General features: G+C 52.6%; 2 protein-coding genes and 1 long non-coding RNA gene across 3 annotated transcripts in view; 2 read left to right on the top strand and 1 right to left on the bottom strand.

The window, feature by feature from the left end:
• Nucleotides 1-2,028, top strand: part of PSMB7 (proteasome (prosome, macropain) subunit, beta type, 7) — a 59,907-nt gene extending 57,879 nt beyond the window's left edge. Inside the window, exon 8 of the mRNA XM_008568017.1 lies at nt 1,793-2,028. Within this exon, the coding sequence (XP_008566239.1) occupies nt 1,793-1,904 (112 nt within the window). The 3' untranslated portion in view covers nt 1,905-2,028. The remainder of the gene's footprint in view (nt 1-1,792) is intronic.
• Nucleotides 2,029-3,188: 1,160 nt separating this feature from the next.
• Nucleotides 3,189-20,623, bottom strand: part of NEK6 (NIMA-related kinase 6) — a 46,386-nt gene continuing 28,951 nt past the window's right edge. Inside the window, exons 7-9 of the mRNA XM_008568016.1 lie at nt 14,240-14,334; nt 7,649-7,762; nt 3,189-4,665 (exon numbers count right to left, since the gene is read on the bottom strand). Coding sequence (XP_008566238.1) covers nt 4,555-4,665; nt 7,649-7,762; nt 14,240-14,334 — 320 coding nt within the window. The 3' untranslated portion in view covers nt 3,189-4,554. The remainder of the gene's footprint in view (nt 4,666-7,648; nt 7,763-14,239; nt 14,335-20,623) is intronic.
• On the top strand, nt 6,144-7,246 carry LOC103586705. The gene is made up of 2 exons (XR_550170.1): nt 6,144-6,609; nt 6,959-7,246. It is a non-coding gene; the product is annotated as an uncharacterized LOC103586705 (long non-coding RNA).

The raw sequence follows: 20,623 nt of genomic DNA, 5'->3' as shown, positions 1-20,623 counted from the left end.
TGTCCAGACTGAACAGTATCCTGGGTGAGGATTCTGAAAGCCACGATTGAGCCATTAGTAGGAGGATTTGTGGTTGCACAAGGAGCCATGCTCAGTGCAGGAGTCCTTCTCCAGAAGGAAGCACGGCAGTGGCATGTCTTACTCCATGGGATAGAGGGTACTCATCTGTAAAGGAGACTAAACACACGCAAACAAAAGGACCTTGTCAGCTAGCCATGTGGCTCAGTCAGGTGGTGTAGAAGGTGCTGGGCACGTGGTAGGTCTGCAGTGACCTGTCCTCCAGATGGAGCTGCTCCCACCTAATGCCCTGGGGCAGGGGGCACTGCAGCAATAGTGTCTGCACACTCTGGAATCTCTCACTGTCATCTTCTCTGCCTGTGACTGATGAAGGGGGCACTTCCTGGTTAGGGACCCCTTTCCCAGAGTGGACAGTCAGGGTGGGGGCAGAACCAGGGGCCTGGGCAGGCATCCTGTGCCCAGCACCAGTGTAGGCCTTGCCTTGTAATTCCGTGTGGCCTGCTCTGCTCTCAGCCCTGTTTGTAGTCTGCTGCTTAAGGTCGGAGCCCTCCCTGTATGCTGCTGAAGCCAGGCACTGTCACCTAGGGTGGTGAGAGGCTTCATGTGTCCAAGCCTCTCAGAGACATCAAGGTGCAGTTCAGATGAATCAGGCACAGGTGGGACTCTGGCTTCAGGATTGCATGCTGCCACCTGGGATCCATCCTGGGGGCAATGAGAGACATCTTCAAACCAACAAGGGAGAGGGAGGGGCACACTTTCCAAAGGTGCTGCTGCTTGGATACATTAAGAGTGTCTTGGAGGTGGGAAGGCTTTGCAACATTAAGGCAAGCTGTTCTGTGTTGTCCAAGCTCCTGAATTTGACATAGAACTCTGTATGTTGTCCTCCTTTTTCTGCTTCCTTTTCCCTCTTTGGGGCCAGGTGCCCATTTGAGAGGATGGGTTTTCCAGGAACACGTGGTCATGGCACAGCCAGTAGCCTTCTGTTAGTCCATGCCAGGCTGATAGAAATACTGGCTCAGCTAGGGACAGACCAGAGGAACAGCTGGGTTTGTGCAGCCATTTGATGGTACCGTAATTCCTGGCCCCAGTGTGAGAATTAACAGTATGTATCTCATAGACCTCTTTGTGTTCAGAGAAACCTCTCTCAGATTCACTCCAAGGAAGAAAGTATTGGGTACGTCCTGATGGTGATCCACTGTGTCCCTGAAAGGGACATTTAACTCTCCTTTCTTGAGTCTAGAGAGTGCAGTCTAAAGTGACTAGCCGAGAGTCTGGCTGGGAATCATTTTTATACTGCTTATACATCCAGATGTTTTTTAAGTGTGTGAGACAATAGTTAAGTCATCCTTCTTGCTGCATGAGAGAAGGACAAGCACAGTTTAATGAAAGGATTTACTTCCTACTGGTTACTAGAAGGTGCTTTAGGGAGGTCAGAGCTTGAAGTCAAATGACCAAGTGTTTTCCAACACGTACTGGGGATGGTGAGATGGTGGAAGGAAATTTGAGTACCCATAAGTGCCAGGTGCTCTCTATATTGTCTCATTGAATGTGTATTATATACCTACCAGGTGTCCCTGTTTTGCAGTACCTGAGAGCTGAGGAAAGTGAGCCTTGGGGAAGTTGAGTCCCCCTGTGTCACAGCACAGGAATCAGGAGAGCCAGCATTCCAGTCCAGCCTACCGGCTGCCTCTCCTGAGCACTTGCCATTCTCCAGCCCTCTGTTTGCCACCTTGAGGGGCTTCCTAACTCTGTGCTTTTGTTTTTCTCTCACTAGGTTTGGCCGGTACAGGTGTGAGAAGGGGACCACTGCGGTCCTCACAGAAAAAGTCACTACCTTGGAAATTGAGGTGCTGGAAGAAACAGTCCAAACGATGGACACCTCCTGAGTGGCATCCGTGGGTGGCTGGTTATTGCTCTAGAGGGCTGGGGCATTGGAGGCCCCTGTAAGACATTCATTTGGTTTGTTGAATCAAACTCAATAAACAAATGAAAAACAAGTTGGGCGGCTGAGGTCTGGGAAGTGTGGTGTGTTTTGTTTGGGGGCCACTAAGGACCATCCCCTGGCCTAACTTTCAGGATGTTAATCCCTCCGTGAGTACCAGTGTGGGTTTCAGGCGAGCGTAAGAGCACTGTGACCCTCTGAAAACAGACCTGGCCTCAACTGTTGCCAGAAGTCAGATTGGGTTACTTCGATGCTTCGGATGAACATTTATACCCACTTCTTGTGCTAATAGACTTTCTCTTTGTTCAGGGTGGCCCGTTTTTGTTTTTTTTAAAAAGGGTGATGAATGCAGCACAGCCTTCTACAACCAAGCAGCCAAACAGGAAAAAAATGTCAAACATGAAACTCCAAGTTCAAGTTTACAAACCCAGCTCAGTTGTAAGTCTCAAGAAAAAGTGGGCAGGTGGGTAGTTGGCTTTGTCATAGCTACAAGAAACTGGGTGAACTGTACTTTGGCCAGTTTCATGGAAATCAAATGAACGTTTTGGGGTTTACTGTTTTGTAATAATTAGGACATGATCATTTCACAAACACTCAGGCCTGGTGAGTGGTTGAGATTGTACACTGACACAGGGTCCTGTTAGGCAGATTGTTCTCATGCTGTGGAAAGCCGCTGGCGTGCAGAAACCAAGTTCATCTTTGTGCTGAGGCTGATCATGCCAGGGGGAGACACAGTGACACAGTTGGGGCTCTGAGAAACATCTTTGTGCTGAGGCTGATCATGCCAGGGGGAGACACAGTGACACAGTTGGGGCTCTGAGAGCCATAAGCAGAGTACTTGTAAAAAATTTGTCTGGAGTCAGAAAAACTTTCAGTGGTAAGTGCTAGGAAGGAGACAAGGACTTGATTCTCCCCTGTAAAGAACATTCCAGGGTAAACCCACTCTCAGGCCAGCTTCCCTTGTTAAAACTTCTGGGAGTGGGCTAGGGAGAACAATGAAATTATTGAGGGCAGCAACTTGGCTGATGATTATCTAAAATTATTTACGGACCTTAAAAAAATTCCAGGATTACTCAGAATGTCTGGAGCCTGGGAAGTTATGTTTTTAAAGGCTCCTCAAAAAATTTTGCTGCTGACGCTGTTCTACATTTAGGATCTACTGGTTTAAGAGCAAAAACTGAAGCTGTTTTAAAATCATCCATGAATCATACCCTTTCACAGAAGTAACTCCTCTTACCCCGTTTTATTTCAAACATGGAGAACAAGTACAGAGCAAAGGCTGATCTGGAGAGAATCTCTCGAGCCCGACAGTGTTACAGTAGAACAGAGTTCACTCGTGGAAACAGCAGTGGCCCGCACCAGGTGTTCTATCCCCAGGGAAGCCTGGCCAGCGAGGTTGCCACAGGCAGCCAGGTAAGTGTCAGGAAGCACCTGACCAAAGTGCCAATGGTGCTCCTATCTGGAGGGCTGCACTGTCACCAAGTCAGTGATGACAGCTTAGATCATTTGAGGGTTAACTTGAGTATATAAAAACAATTCAAGCTATTTCCTTCAGAGCTTGAGTTTTCCTTAAGTTCACATTTATAAATTAGTCTTCACAGTTAATCCTATTTGGGAACAAGAAATAAAATGAACACATTTTGGGTTTCCTACATATGATACAGCTGTACTTTAATTCTTGAATTACATGGTCCATGGACTTAAGTTTTGTGAAGGGATGAGTGGCTACCACTTTTGGATCATCTACAATGTGCTAGCTATCTTGCATATTTTATTTCAAATTCTGTCAGCAACCCTGAAGGTAGATACTACTAGTCCCATTTTACAGATGAGGAAACTAAGGCTCAGAAAGGCTAAAAAAAACCATGGAGGAAAATGCTTAACACTGATCACGAAATGAACCGCCAGCATTCAAGGAGGAGATGAGTGTGTGGTCCTTGGCAGGTGTTCAGGAGAAGATGGCTGGAGTAGACTGTAAGGAGAACACTCCTGGCTTTCCAATACCATTTGCCTGGTGATGTCTATGCCATGTGCTGGGTTCACCTCATTGTCATCCATCAAGTTATAAAACATAGATACAAATATTAGCAAAATCTCCGCCCCACTTAAACTTTATCCCATTACAACAGAGTAAATTAAGCACACAGCTTGATTGAAAAGATAGTAAGAACTAAACTGAACTTGCTACTAACCTTTTTCAAAGGTTTACTACACAAATCACACAGTTCTGCAAGTCTCCTGTTAGTATAAGCCTTGACAGGTCACTGAAGGAATTACCCTAAAAATTCACATTACATTCCAGATACAAGGTGGGATGTCAGTGGCTCACTGAACCACATACCCTTGTTAAGCCAGCTGAGACTGTCCACACAGTATAAAGAAAGGACTTTGAATATGACCATCAGTAACATGTGACCAGCGCCCCTCCCACCAGCTGCTCTGCAGTCAGCATCTGCTGTGAAGCCCGGCCCCTTTGGCGAGCCTGAGGAACCCTCTTATCTTAGCTGTTCTAGGCTACCAGGTGGCCACTTGGAGAGAAGACTCAGGTAAGGCAAAGTGGTGCTGACCGCGGATAAGTTGTGGTGCAGCCACGTTCAGGTGCTTGACATCCAGATGTGCATCTGTTTGGCTACCTGGTGCACGTATCCGATGTCAGGTCTCTGGTTGGGGTCAGGGTAGATGCACATACTGACCAGTTCTCGTAACTGCAGGGGAGAGAATGGCATGTGTTACTTTTAAGAAAGCAGCCTTATCTATGTTAATGCATTAGACGTCATTGCAACTGGAAGACGGTACTAATGTCCCCATCAGAGGTGAAGGATGCTTAGCGGGGGTAAATGGCAGCTGCACAGCTCCCAAGGGATAGCCAGGAGCACTGCTAGGCCTGTCTGGCCCCAAAGTCCCACTCAGACTCTAGAGTGGTTACTTCCAAATAATTTTGAACTGTCACTGTTCATACCACTGGGCAAATCTATTTCTGTGTGCGCAGGTGCGTGTGTGTCTGCTGTCAGTCACAGATGCCTAAACCAGAGGACAAAACTCAAGGAAAGGGCTTATTGATCATAATAAATGCATTAACATGCAGCAGGGCTGCAGTCTGCCCACCCCCTGGCCTCTTTATTGTGCTCATGAAAGACGGAGCTTTTAATTATACAGACACTGAAGGCTGCTCCTGCTCAAGGTGGGGGAGGGGCAACTTGTGCCTCTGATCACCTCCCGTTCTTCTGATAGCCAGAGTGCCAATTATTTTAATGGTAATTAAAATAATGACCTTAGAAAGCCTACATGTTAACTTGCATCACTAGGCTCACTGCACTTTTTCTTTGAAATACCTGCTGCTGGAGGAGCTGGCCCATCCTGCGGGGTTGTGGTCGGCAGCAGGGAGAGGGGAGGTCCTGAACAAGAGGAGGCTAAAGTGGACTTAGTGGCCACACTCAGGGAGTCTGGAGAGGCCCAGGGGCTACGCCGCACACACACCCTGTGCCGAGAGGGCCTGGGCTCCCTGCACACAAGGGGTTCCTCTGGATAAGCCCTAGGGCATCCCCTCCAACCTCTGTGCATGCCTTTTAGGGATTCCACTGCTTTGTAAACACTGGGAAGCCCCTGAACATATGACAATGGCTTGCAGCCTGCTTGGACACTCCTGGAGTCAGAAGTCACCTATGGACGAGACAGTACTTTTATGAACCTTACAATATTCAGGGGTAGGTAGCTGTGGTTGGCCTCTGATAGGTTCAAATACCCAAGGAAACCAGATTAAGGTGAAGTCTTTGTGACATGAACTCACTTACGAGTAGACCACAAAGTTAGCAATAAGTTCATATTTGAAATGTTCAGAAATCAAGAGAAACAAAACATGAATAATAAAGGGTCTTATTTTCATTTCAATATAACCTCAAAACTGGGGTGTGCTAAGGGGTGCCTCTTGCTCCCCAGGCCTAGAAATGCTGCACAGAACTGGTGAGAGCCAGGTGCTTGCAAGTAGGAGCTAGTGAAGATGGAATGGCTGGCAGGACAGAAGGGGGCTGAGGGCTTGGGGTGGGGATAGGGGTGGGGGGGTAGGGTGTTCTTTTCAGCTCCTGTGAGGACAGGTAACTGAAGTGCAGAGAAGTTGGATTTGCTGCAAGTTGCATGGCTAAGCTTCTTGCTTCTGAACAGTACAGAAGTCCAAATTTAAACACAAGATGAGAAAAGAAAAAGCAAACGCAACCGATAACTTTGGAGACAAATGCAGCTAGTTTTTCCTTTCCTGCCATCTTCCACTGGAGAGCACGAGTACTTACTCTGAAGCTGCAGGTAGGAACTCTGCAAGCCACTGGCATGCAAGCCAGGAGGGGAAAGGTGCCGCAGCGCCCCAGGCCCTCACTCCCCCGCCCCGGGAGTCTGCCAGGCCAGCAAGCGTGGCATTCAGCACAGAGGCTGCAAAGGACGGTCAGAGCACCGTGGAGACCTGGTCTGTGCAGATTGGCCTACCCCGGCCCCTGGGGAACAAGGATGCCCCTTCCAAAGTCTCACCCCAACTAGATGATAAGCTGCTGAAGGTCCCCTGTCAAGAAACAGAATGGCTCAGTGCCTAGGTGCAGGCTCTGACTTTTCATCTGTGTTCAGATCCTGCCTCCCTACTTACAAGCTCTGTTACCTCACCCTGGGCAAGTTCCATTTGTGTCTCAGCTTCCTTATTGGTAAGATGGGGTGAGGGGGGGATTTAACACAGTAAGTGTGTTGTTATCACAAGGCAATGGGCCTGTGGTCCCACAGGGCTGTCGGCGAAGGCTCAGATTCACATCCACTAATACTGGCCTTCAGCAGAAGCAATGGTAATAGCTGGCATTTAGTGAGCATTTACTCTGGGCCAGGCCTGCTGCTCTGTCCAGTGGCTACTTTTGATGATGGTGGTAAATGTCAGCCTGGTGCTAGACTGAGCATGTGACCTGCATTATGACCCTAATTCTTACGCTGATCCTGTACGAAGATTCTAGTATTATCCTCTTTTTACAGATGAAGAAACTGAGACTCAGGGAAGTCAAGTGACTCGCCCAAGAACAGTGAAGGGTGTGTGTAAACCTGTGTCTGTCTACACCTTTAACCAGTGCTGTGCTGTCAAACCTGGCATTTCAGCCCCACACAGTACCCATGAAGGAGATGACACTAGCCCTATCTTCTCTCACACACAGGTGTGGCCCGATGTCAGGCCTGTCAGAGTCTGTGTCCAGAGCCCCTGCACCCAGTGTAAGATGTTGAAAATAAAAACCCAAGGTGTGACTTCGGTCTGTTATAATAAGGAGACCAAACAGTCTGCTTGCCGTGGTTTTGTGTCTCGGGAGGGGAATAGCAGCCACTGGTGGTATTGGGGGAACTGGGGCCCTGCCCCTTCCCACCTCCGAATCCCAGCGTATGGCACCACATGGAGCCCGTGCTTGGGACCTGCAGCAGCAAGCAGGAGCAAGATGGGCAGAAGCATGCCAGCTCCTGCTGCTTCCTGCCTTTGAGCCCCACGCCGGGTGTCTGTGGAACCCCTTCTTTAGTAAAATTCATCTATGTTCCCTCCTCACCACCCCCACCCAGTTACTTTTCCAGATAACTTCCCTTCTCCACCCTGTTAAGTGTCAAGCTCAACCCCATAGCCGTGCTGGTTTGGAACTGGCCGCCCAAGGCTCCCTGGCTTGCCTCTGGCTTCAGCAAACTCACCTTCTCTGAGTAATGCTCCTCAGGGAGAGGCGGGTAGTCACACTGCTCGATCTTCTGGCAGAGGGAGAACAGATTCATTTTATCCCCGTAGAAGGGGCTCTGGAGAGCGGCCATCTACAAGGGGAGGGGAACAACAAAGACGAATTTTCAGCCCTGAGCCCAGGAGGACCCCAGGGGCAAGAGGGGCCACTCCAGATTGGGGGTGACTTCTGGTCCTCACTGCAGTGACTGTCCAGCAGGACTTCTCCCCTGAAACCCTGAGGAAGCTAGGATTCAACAGAAAGGAGTGGATGTCACAGGAGCCTTGTTACATAAATGAATTAAATAGGGACACGAGTTTCAGGACAAAACCAAAGGCAATGAGAATGGGGCAGCTGAACAGCGAGGGCACACAAAGACTGGACTTGGTCGTGAGCGCGCAGCAGATGGGGAGACAGGCTGCGCAGGCCAGGACGTGAGCCTGGCCCGGCAGGTTCTCTAGCACGCACCACCTTATTTATTGAAGAAGCAATTCCAAAGCCACCGTGGGAGTATGTCTCTTTAGGTAATACATTCAGGGAACTTTACTTACCTAAGGACTAACGTATCCGGGGTAGCAGGGGAGAGGACAGGCATTTCATTTTTGGCTTTCATTGTAGCTTTTCTCGCCAGCCCATTACAGTCTGCCGTCTGTGGAAGCCAATGCCCACCTGGGAGAGCAGGCGGGAGGGAGGCTGCCTCCTGGCCCTGGATGCAGGGGCCCGGGACCTTCTGCTTCAGGGAAGCTCTGGTGGGGAGGGCAGCGTCTGGCTGTGCCCCCCACCATAGCTCTGCCTGGAGCCTAGCTTGCACCTGCTGGCTGCATGTCTGGACTTGTTTTGTCATCTGTAAAATGGGGAAAGGCCCAGGCACAGGCTCCACCTTGAAGGCAGGCAGGCTGCCAGGCACTGGGGAGCGACTGTTCACCCAGTTGAGGAACTACCAGGCCTCCCCCTTCTGGAGGGCTCCTGGACTCCCCACTTCACCATTCAGAGCACTGATGGGGGCGTCTTCAGAGAGGGTGCTCGGGGGCCATGCAGTGGCTCCATGAGGTGGCAGTGTGGCAGCCCACCGGCCCCATCTGCTGATTATTCCCTAACGGGATTCAAGTGCTTCTTGTCACTCCCGTTCACTGTCGCCTACTGCCAAGTGACGGCCCCATGCCTCCTGCTAACGAAGTGCCATCGGGTAATTGTGCCTGCCTGTCCATTTGGTCCCAGTGCCCTTCTGAGGAGCCAGGCTGTTGGGGGCCACTCTGCTCTGCTCCCTGGCAGGGGCTCCTGGGTTCTGGCTGTGAGGGGGCATTGGGATAGCTGAGGAGTCCTCTCTCATCCTCATGCCCCAAGGGTGGGCCAGGGAGCCCTATCTCAAGGCAGGAGGACCCATGGTAGCAGGGCTTTTAGGTGCCAGTCAGCTTTGGTGTCCTGGTCTGCACCCCATCTTCTGATGACCTGAAAAGCCTGGTCTGCCTCCTTCCGAGCCCAGGCAGTGTCCCTGGGTTTGCAGATGGCTTTGGGGAGGTGGCAGAGTGTGGCCTGGAGATTCTGGGTTCCTCAGACCTGGGTCTAGGAATCTCAATTGGCAGCACCTGCCGGCCCAGGTGCCTAGGCCATGCCAGGTGCCGTCAGTTGTGCATTTAGGGGCAGCCTCACTTCTCCTGCTGACCCCATAGACTTGGGCCCCTCTGAGGAGGGGTGGGAACTGTCTGGACCATGAAACCCACCCCTGCAGGAAGGCTGCAGAGAGAAGTCCTGGCACTTGGCAGGGGACTGATGAGTCTGTAGGTGCCCTGCCCACCCCAGGGCCCATCGACCTGCCTGGGAGAGGCTTTCCCATCTAGTCTGCAAAATGGCATCACTTGGGTGACACATTTCCAGTAATTCAAATGACAACCTCAGATGCCAAGGGTTAATAGAGTAGTTTCAAAGGACATCTGTTGCCACAGCAGAGAGCAGCTGAGACTCCAAGGTGGTCACTCTGGCTGATCTGGGTGTCCTACGAGTCATGGCTGTGGGATTAACATGGATTTTCCTGGAAACTGTTTCTGTACAGAGCAGAAAGGACACTTACATGTTGGTACTGCTAACGCGGGCCCTGGTTTTTCATGTGTCTGACCTAGGAGACTGATCTGATTTTTACAGACCTTACTGCTTGGGACTCCAAAAGGGCCGCAGAAAATTGGGGGGCAGTGAGCCCCCATATCTGCCATCCCCTTCAAGTCATTTCTCCATTCTTCCCAGCACCTTCCCCACATTGTTTTAAAGCTTTCTGAACAGGGTCAGCAGTGGGCTATCCCAGAGGACCCCTGTCGCCTTCCCCGCTGATATGTCTCCATCCACAGCTGCAGATTCCAGCAGAGGCAGTGTCCGCGCTGTCCCCCTCCAGCTGCCGGCCACGGCCCTTCCACCCAGATCAGGGCATCGGGCTGTGAAGGGACCTCTGGGCTGCTGGGATTAGAACGATTACCCCAGATGGCGAGATCTCCTTGTGCCGGCGACCACCCAGCCTCTGACTGGTCGAAGCAGAAGAGAAAGTGCTGTTTGGGGCTGATATTGGTCACCTCGTTAGAACTGCCAAGGCCATGGCTCTCAGCGCTGCTCCTCAAATGCAAAACTTTTTCTCTCTGTTGTTATTGGGATGACACATAGCCAAGGAAAAGGGAGCGGGTGGGCACTTGCCCCCGCCGGGAGGACTCAGAAAAACTGGTATGTGATCCAAGATGTCAGAGGGAGAAGGGGGATCTGACTCCAGTGAGAACAGCGATTGCATCTGACTCCCGCCTGTCAGGGCCTCAGACACCCATCTCGTTGCCCAGCATCTCCTGAACACGTCCTGGACTGAGGGTGACCCAGAGGCGAGCTGCCAAGCAGGCTGCAGCCCCGCTCACCGACCGGGAGGGGCACCCGGCCATCCACTGCTCAAGCAGCGTTCCAAAGCAGCATTCCGGGCAGCACGAGGCACAGCTATCTTTCCCCGAGCCCACCTTCTTGAGGGTCTCAGTCCTCGATGCACCCCTCGAGGCCCCTCGAGGTCCTGGGGCTGGCGTCAAGCAAGCTGATTCCTCCTGCATGCTCAGAACTGAGCTCCCGTGTTAAGAAATAAACTCTGCAGAGCCAGGCAGCTCGCTGGCTGTGTCCAGGGCAGCACTGTTGAGCCGTTTGGCACGTCTCTCCACCTGGCACCCACCTCTGGGGGTGTGAGCCAGGTGTAGTGCTTTGTGGGGGCTCATCACCAGCCATGGGTCAAGGTCGGCATGCTCAGGTGACCTCAGGAGGTCCTGGTGGTATTGGGATGCCCAGGGTGCACGGGGGTGTCCTGGGCTCATTAATGCCCCCCAAAGATGTCCAAAACCCTATCATTGGAACCTGTGAGTGTCACCTTATACAGCAAATGGGATTTTGCAGATGTGATCAAATATAGGATTCTGAGATAGGAAGATTATCCTTGATTATCCAGGTGGGCCCAAGGTAATCACAAGGGTCCTTATAAGAGGGAGGCAGATGGAGATTGACTGTAGAAGAGGAGATGTGTTGATGGAGGCAAAAGGCTGGGGTGATACCAAGAAGAGGCCATGGAACATAAATGGCCTTTCCATTTTCCATGGAAATGGCAAGGAAACAGATTGGCCCCTAGAACCTTCAGAAGGACCCTGCCCAGCTAACACCTTGATTTCAGCCATGTGAGACTGACTTTGGACTTCTGGCCTCCAGAACTATAAGAGTATAAACTTAAGTTGTTTGGAGCCATCAACTCTGTGGTCATCTGCTACAGTAGCCACAGGAAACATACAGGGGGCTTTTGAGACTTCCAAAGCCATGCTGGGGCTCGGGGACAGGGCAGGTTTTCCCTGGCTGTGTGCCATCACCTCAGGCCCCAGCTGTCCTGACTGGGGCATGTGCTCCACTGGGGCTTCACCAAATCCTCAGACGTGGTCAGGAGTGGGTGGATGGGCGCCTTTGTCCCAGCACTTGAGGCTGGCACCCCGGGAAGGCTGTCCAGCAAGAGGCTCCTGTCGTGACTGCAGGATGTCTCCTTCCAATTACACAACCCTGGGCTCAGATGTGGCTCTGTCCCTGTGTGCTGGGAAAACATCCGCTTCCCCTCCCTGTCCTGGGCCTGGGAGTGGGGGAAGCCCCCAGCCTATCACCCCCGAGGGTCCGGCCGCGGGTGGCTGTGTCAGCCATGCAAGCCCTCTTGTTTGGGGGAGCCCAGGGCCATGAGGTTTAGATCAGCGCCTGCTGTCCCTGAGAACATGCAGTCCGTGTGGGCCTTGACTGATTGATCTCATCGACTTCCCTGAGCCAGCCTCGATGCTGGGAGCCACCGCTGCCTCGTTAAACACGCACTCAGGTGCCCAAGACGAGGACACAGAGGAGACCTGCCTGGCTGGGAATCCAACGAGGACACCGCTGCGGGCCTGGCGTGGGATGGGACCGGGCTGGTGACTGCAGGGCTGGTGCTCGGGTGAAAGGCTTGGCACGAGCAGAGGGAGCCAGCTGCTGGCCTCCTGGCCCCAGCCCCGGGGAGAGGCACATGGCTGTGCTCAGGCCTGGCCGGCCTGTGTTTGTTTACCTTTGGGGACCCCCGTGGTTCACAGAGGGCAGGAGGAGGCTTACGCAAACACCACACACAGAATGGAAAAGGAAAAGGAAAAGGAAAAAACCATCTGGCCTCGGTTTTCATATACATGAGGACGAAGCAGAGTCCTCCACAGGGACTGAAGCTGAGCTGCCCTTTGGCTTCCCACTGGCCAAAGCAAAAAGGGAAACGTGGCAGCTGCAGGAGCCTCACGGCCGGGGGCGGGCAGCAAGCGCTGGGCCAGGCACCTCACCAACAAGGCCTCATTCCCTCCTCGCTACAAGGCCGGCTGTGACCCCACCCAGAAGCAGGGCTGTGGAGCAACAGGGATGGAGGAAAGACACAACACGGTCCCCTCCAGAGCGGGAGCCAGGGACCGTGCCCTCCCCCAGCCACGGCAGCCACTTGGCGGGCCCCACCTGGTCTCCGCTGCAGCCACTGCCCCGTGGAGTCCCAGAACACAGCCCTCCCCTTCTCTGCCTGTCATGGCCTGACTCCCCACAGCCTTTGAGATGACACTGTGGGTCGCTGACTTCCAGGGGAAGGGGTCCCAAGCACCAGTGCCACAGGGGCCACATCTCCAGCCAGTCCTGTGAAACGAACTATCTGTTCTCATTAATAGCAGGCACCTGGCTTAAAAAGAGAGATGCTGTGAAGTTTAAACCTTGCAAAGGATCAGAGTTTGGATCTCATAGTCTCGATCTGTGATACAGGGAGGGGAAATCTCACTGGCAAAAGACCCTGACCACGAGAGCTGCTGCAGTCCCTCCACCGCATGCAGCAGTCAGCACATCCCTCGAGCTTTTTATATACAAGAGCTGTGAGGTCGGTTAACAGAGGCACACTCCCAAGGAAGCAAAGTAACTAGTCTCTGCAGAGGCCAACAAAACACTCGTGGTGGCCCTGGTCACACTGTCCTGAGTGTCACTGATGGAGACCGTCACTGGCCACATCAGCTTAATAATGACGTTCTGCCAGCTTCTCAGCTCCAAGCCAGATCCTACATCAGTGCTGGGAACACAGAGAAGTAATCAAGGTTCTGATTCTAAAACCAAGCTGGGCTTGGTGTCTCACAGCCCTGGGGATTCCAAAGCTCCTTCCTGTCTATTGTTGCATTTATCAGGACTATGACAATGCAGGACAGGTACTACCATTCCCATTTCGCATCTGGGAGATGGGACCCAGCAAGACGGATGGACTCCAGGAGCTGCCAAGCACTGGGTGGTCCAGGGCAGGGTGGTGGAGGGTATGGCTGCCAACCTGGAGATGCCAGAGGGCTCAGGCTTCCCTCCTGTCGGAGGTTGCAACAGCTTCATGGCCAAGAGTGGCTCCTGCTCTCCAGACCCCCAGTTACCCAGGCCCCAGTGTACTGGCCAAAAGGGTAGGGGCTTCCATTTATTCATGTTGTTTCATGACTGGGCTCATCGGGACTCAGGAATGTCCCCATCCCTCGGTCTAGGCCAGCCGCCAGATCTGCAATAGTGAGACCCACGTTGCTGGGCCTGGAAGGTGGACACGCCTTAGTGGGGAGCGACCCAGAGGCACGAGCCAGGTCTGAGTCCTCTCCTGTCACCAGCACCCTGCATAGGGCCTGATCCATCCATGAATAATAAACAATGAACAAAATCATTCGCCTGCTAATGTGGTTACCAGGGAAACCAGGGGGCAGCTGGGGATCTGGGGCAAGCAGGTCACCTGAGCAGCCAGATCCCAAGTCTGTGCTCCCTCTGTCTGCTTCCAGTCTGTCTCCCTTCCCAGATCTGAGCAGCCCGCTGCTGTCCACCCCTCTAACAACCTCCACCAGCCCAGCCTTGCAAACCAGGCGATGGTGGGCTGAGGGGGTGAAGGACTGGTCCCTGACTATACCAAAGCCATGGGTGGACATGATGCATCCCTGGATCCCCACCCTGAGCTGGTAAGGTGAGCACTGCCCAGACTGGGTGCCCCCTGCATACGTCCCACCAAATGCCGCCGAGCTGCGGCCCAGAGGCTCACCTCGTACAGCAAACAGCCCAGGGACCAGATGTCGGACTTGAAGTTGTAGCCGTTTTCATGGATCCTCTCTGGTGACATGTAGTACGGCGTCCCAACTGAAACACAGCAAGGGGCAGCTGCTTACACCCTGTGCAGGGGCAGAGGCAGGAACACGGGAGCGGGATGGTGGAGAAGGGGAGGGCACACGGGGCCTCAGGCTCTGAGCTGCCCCCTCTCCCTCTCTGGGCCTGTCCTCTTCTCTGTCAAATGAGAGGGTCGTACCAGATGGGAGGTTCCCACACTAGTAGGCATTGAAAGCACCCAGGGCACCAGGAACTTCAGCACATCCCCAGGACCCACACAGACCTAAGAATCAGTCTGGGGTGAGCAGCTGGAGCTCAGTGTTTCTGCCATTGCCCAGGGGGATGGGAAGCAACTGACGGAATGTCCTTTAAGGTGATTGTTTGAATCCCGGAAGAGTCTGGATCAGGCTTTCAGCAGTGAAAAGAAAAGTCACGGTAACATGGACCAAGCATTTCCTAAGTGTCATCTCACCCATGTTCCCAACAGTCCCATGAGGAGGCGTCGCCACTGATCTGATGGAGAAAGTGTGGACAGCCCTGATCAACACCTGGCGTCGGCCGACATTTCTTAAACGGGATAGAAAAGGCACCAGCCGTAAAAGACATGATTGGTAAATACCGCATTACAATTAGGAACTTCTTTAAAATGAGGAACTTCAGTTCATCAAAAGACACCATTCAGAGAGTGAGAAGGCAGGGCACAGCCTGGAAGAAAATCGTCCCAACATGTCTGTCTGACAGTGGACTCACATACAGAATGTATTTTAAAACTTCTATAAATTGATAAGTAAAACAAGCCCCTTCTTCAAATGAGCAAGACTTAAAGGGGCACTTCACAAAAGAGAATATCTAAATGACCAAAAAGCACATGAAATGATATTATTTTCCCCAATACTCACCGGGGAAGTGTGAATGAAAAGCACAGTGAGGTGCGACTACACACCCATCTGAGTGGCTGAAGGTAAAAAGCCACAGTGACAAAAACAAAGTAGGCGATGTGCAGAGCCACCAGAGCTCTCACACGGCGCTGACATGGACGGGACATGGTACAACCACCTTGGAAAACTGTTTGGCAGAATCTACTCAAGCTAAATGCTGCCAGCGCTATACCCCAGCAGTCCTACTCCTAGGTATATACTCAAGAGAAATGAGTGCTTCTGGCTGTCAAAAGACATGATCAAGAATGTGCACAGTGGCTTTATCTGTTGAGAGCCAAAAACTGGAATCGCACGTCCATCAACAGGAGACTGGACACATTGATAAGCTGTGGTCTATCGCGACAATGGAATACTATACAGGAATGAAAAAGAACAAAACTCGGGTACACGCAACAAAATGGGTCAATCTCACAGAAGGCTGAGTGACAGAAGTCGGGCACAAAACAGCAACACTGCTTGATCCTATTTCTATGAAGTTCAACAACAGTAAATACTACTCTACGGGAGTAGTGACCAGGAAAGGGCTCAAGGGATACTTCCAAAAGCTTGTGGAAAAATAAAATGAAAAGATAATATGAATCTTTCCATGAACCCTTTAACCCTCATGTGTATATTACACCTCAATTAAAAAGTGAAAATGAAGGAAGCTTTTGATTGGTGAGGACAGGGCTCTGCTGCCACAAGGAAAACCGAGGACTGCGGGGACTCTCCATGGGGTCCCTCTTCTTCCGGGAAAGGCCAACACTGAGGAAACTGCAGGGGTGTGTCCTTACCTTCCAGTCCCTGCAGGGCTCTCTCTGGGTAGAGGGGCACACTTTGAAGAGCTGGAGGTGTGCAAAGATGGGAAGATCTCCCTGTCACAGGGGCATGTGAGCTATAGCAGACGGACTGAACTGGCAGGCCTGGGTGGGGGGCCCAGGAACCTGGATTTGTAAACTGAGATTCTGCTATCTGCCCATTTAGAGAATGATTGTTCTGGACGCTACACAACCAGATTTTTAAGGTTGCTACATGGAGAACATTTTCACTGGCCTGGAGACGCCCTGCCATGTGCTGGAGGCTGCTGTTCTAACCAGAGTCTGTGTGGGGAGCTGGAGCCAGCGTGGCACAGGCTGAGCTTGTGATGTGCCCCATGACATGAGGAAGGAGGGACCCTGCACCACAGAAACACCCAGAACCCTGGGAAGAGAACAGGCTATTCAGGGAGCTGCACTCAGAAAGCAATGGGCTCAGGCTTCAGAAGTTCATGGGCAAAAGATGTTTGGGAGCAAACACAGGCTGGGCAGCTTTTAATTTTGCCAAGGAAGGGCATTTAAAAAACACAAAACTCCCAACTACCATTTAGTGTCACTATTATTTCTAAATGAAAAGACAGTTTAACTCTAGAAAAAGTAGAAAGCCCATAATCTCAAGATCAAGCACAGTCCTTCACAGTGAAAGAGTTTCATTTTGAGCCCTTTATTATATTCTCATTTTTCTCATCTTTTTTTTTTTTTTTTTTTTTTTTTTCCGTGTCCGGCAACGGATCGCAACCCTCAGTGTTGCCCCCGTACTGGACCGGGGACCGGCGACGAGATCGCAAGCCTCGGCGTTGCTCCCGCGCCTCGCTCTGAGCGGGAGCCGGTCTGTACGTGGGATCCGAACCCTCGGACGGGAGCGCTGCCGCGCTTCCCAAGCGGCGCACTATCCAGTGCGCCACCGGGCCGGCCCCCATTTTTCTCATCTTATTGGAGATGGATGAACAAGTCTGCCTTGCCCAACAGAGAGAGGCCGTGAACGGTGTTGGAAACCACCGCTCTGGGCTGTGAGCTCCTGGAGGCACGACCTTGCCTGCCGAGGTGTCCCAGTGCCCTGCACAGGACAGCCACCACAGGTGCCTTGCAAGTGTCCACCCACTGAGTCACCGAGGCATCCACACACTACCAGACAGTGTGTGTCAGTGTGACACTTCTGTCCTGCTGCTGAATGCACTGCTTAACTGTTAGCGGCCTGAGAGGGACGATCTTTATGAGCTCGAGTCCGAAACGTGATGATTGCTTTATCAGGACACCAAGCATCCTTTCATGGCAATAATCCCTAAACAAGGACAGTAGCCATCACCTAAAGACATGGTTCTGAGAAATGTGTCCTCCTATATGTGTACTTTATGGCTGAAATCAGGGGGTAATTGCTCTACAGAAGAAAGAGCTGTCAGTCAACACACGAATCTCTGTGGGATTCCGCTGCGGAAGCAAATTGCGACTTCCAGTAGCAACACCTTGTATATTTTGGTCATGAGGGAGCAAAACGAAATGAACAGCCAAGCGTGAAGCAGATGACTCGTCATGGCCAAACCTCAGGGTGAAATCCAAACAGTTCTCGGTCAACAGTGGGAACCTCAGGACAAGTGTGAGCGGAGCCCGGCACCCGGGCGCTACGGATGGATGTGCCTGCAGGCTGGACGAGGACATGGGCCGGTGGGGTCCACACAGGGACGGCAGAGGAGAGGAGGAGGTCAGAGGTCCTGTCCCCAGCGAGGGACAGTAGTGTCTGGCTGTGCCACACTCTTAAGAGCCCTGGCCAAGCCCCCTCCTAGCTGGCCGCGACAGCTATTCCCACCCTCAGTCTGTCCTCTGCTCACTTGAGATCTGCCTGAGTCTCCACATGAGGGACTCTGGGTGGAGAGATGACCCACAGAGTGGCCAGGGCTTTGGCCTGGGACTGCCTTGGTCAGGCCTGACAGCGAGGTCTTTGAGCCCCTGGCCCCCAGCCCACGTCCCTGCACACCTGCCACCCCAGCCCAACCCCAGCCTGCTCTTCCATCCGCCTCTGTGCCTTTGCACATGCTGTCCCCCTTCCCACCCACTGGGCTCCTTGAAGGTCCAGCTTAAACCCCCTCCCCCGGCCAGGGGAACCAGCTGCTCAATAGGCCTGAACATTTGATTTGTCCCTCTGTCCTGTCACCACTTTCTCCCTCTGCCAGGCTCTGAGGCAGGCTGACACCGTGCTCCAGGTCCCTGCCTCAGCCCAGCTTGAGGCAAAAGCCTGGGGCTTGCAGGGAGAGAAGGTTGGGGGCACTGCCACCCCGTCCCCTCTACTCTCCACCCCAAGCCTCTGCCCCCTCGCTGCTCTTTCCGCTTTTTCCCCAGTTTCCACTGGTTTTAAGGAAAAAAAGGCAAACACCTAAATGTAATTTGGAACCCTCCTCTAAGATGCCAGTGCTGTATACACCATGCACCCACCACACATCCATCTGTCTGTCCATCTGTCCATCCACAATTGTTCACCTATTGTCTGCCCATCCATCCATCCATCATCCATCCATTCGTCCATCACCCATTCTTCCATCCATCAGTCTGTCCATCTAGCATCTGCCGGTCCAACCATCTATCCACCCCCTGTTCACCCATCCATCCATCCATCCACCTCCATCCAATCTGAACTGAGCCCTGATGCTGTGCTGGGACCTGGCAGGAGTGAGCCCATCAGGAGGTAGTGAGTTGCCTACCCCAGGAAGTCTCCAGAAGGAGCCAGCTGACCACACATATCAAAGAAGGTCTAGACTGATCAGTGGCCACAGCTGAACCACCTAGAGGGGCTTGTTAAAAATCTGGGTCTGCAGCCCAACCCCAGACCTGTGGGATCAGAATCCCCAGGGGTGGAAGTGGGACACCTGCATCGTTCACAAGCTCCTGGGGCTTCTGATGCATGTTACAGTCTGAGAGGAGCTGCTGCAAAGCCTCACCACCCACCTGTTCATCCTTTCAGATGCTCAGTAAACGTCTGTGGAACAAAAAAATAAATTCATGAAGCGTCAACTGAGGGAGATTTGGCCCATCCTGTGCCAGGCACCGGGCCCTCATATCCCCGTCTCCTGGCAGACTCTCCAGTCCCCAGACCCTGAGGAGGGGCTGCTCCCCCTTGGTCTGTGCATCTTAAAGTTGGGGTATTCTGCCTGCCTGGGGGGGAGGTGTGTCCACGACTTGTGCAGCGGTGCATGAAGCTGCAGGGGTAGACACTGCCCCTCTTTCTGTGATGCCAGCTTCATCTGGGAATAAGTCACGTAAAGCCTGGTTTTTATACTGACAACAAACACTCAAACACCACATCACGGAGCACAATGCATAACTTGCATGAGTTTCAAAGACAAAACAAGAGACTTCAAAGAAATCCCAAGCTTGCAGCAGGCCACGGGAGGAGGGGTCCCCAGGCCCAGGGGAGCAGCGACTCTGAGGAAGGGTGGGAGAAGCTGGCAGGAGGAGGTGCCTCCTCACACAGGGGCCCTGCCCAGGGGGCCCTCTGTGGGCAGCACAGCAGGGACCTTCTCTCCCCACCCACCCCATGACAGTGACAGTGATGCTCAGACGCAGGGGCAGCGCCCTGCACAGCCTTGGTCTCAGTCCTCACAGAGGGGGATGGAGCCGAGCTTATGAATAAGGAGCCCAACAAACCCTGACCTTCCCGGAGTCTTTATCTACAACTCCCCGATTTCAAACCTGGCAGATATCAGAGGAGACTGCGGGACCTCAAAGGAGGCTGATTAAAGAGGCCCCGCTTCCCCGCCACTCGCCACTCCTGTCAAAACAAACTTTGCTGCATTTTGAAATGCTCGCGGAGTTTGAGACATATTCATTTGATATGAAGAAGGCAGATTTCACACGAAGGAGAGGCTGGTGTCTGCCAGCTGCCCCCTTCCCCAGATGGTGGTTTTGAAAACGACCGGAGAAACGTGGTTGCCGGCATCCATCCACCAGTCGGGACTTCGGGCTGGACGTCTGTATGTTGGTGCTGAATCCTCCAAGGGACAGGCAGGGGCGTGCGGAGCTGGACCTGGCTGGGTTTGACCCACTTTGGATATGGCTCACTAGCTGAGAATGGCAATTCTTCTGCAGCCTCAGTTTCCCCATCAGTAAAACAGAGGGTCCTCCCCTCTACCCTTCGGAGCCTTGGTTTCCCTCTGGAAAATGGGATGTGACTATTAGACAGTGCTTGGTTCATGATGAAGACTAAATGGATTTTCTCCCCAGGCTGAAAGTTTCACAAGCGCAGGGGCCAGGTCCTCCCAGGGAGCAGCCCAGGGCCTGGCTCAAATCCTTGTTGAATGAATGAATGAACAAATGAATGAGCTGCATCCTAGGCTCTGATCGACTCCTCCATTGCTGTCCCCTTAAGACCTTCCCACCCTCTCTGGCATCAGCTCGTCTCTTTCTAACAGTTTGTGCCCCTGAAAAGGCCAGGAATGTGGCAGACGAGTCACCACATGTGACCTCCCATGACCTCCCACCCAGGTGTCGGAGCTCAGAGCCTCGGCCCAAACTCAGGTTTGCGATCTATCCGCCAAAGCGGGTTTTCTGGGCCAAAGGGACTGGCAGGATTGTTCCCAGACATCCTGCTGCTGGGATGGC

Source organism: Galeopterus variegatus, unplaced genomic scaffold, assembly GCF_000696425.1.
Source record: "Galeopterus variegatus unplaced genomic scaffold, G_variegatus-3.0.2 Scaffold367, whole genome shotgun sequence".
Lineage (NCBI taxonomy): Eukaryota > Metazoa > Chordata > Mammalia > Dermoptera > Cynocephalidae > Galeopterus > Galeopterus variegatus.
Note: the sequence above shows the minus strand (reverse complement) of the source record. Positions and strands in the feature narration are given on the sequence as shown.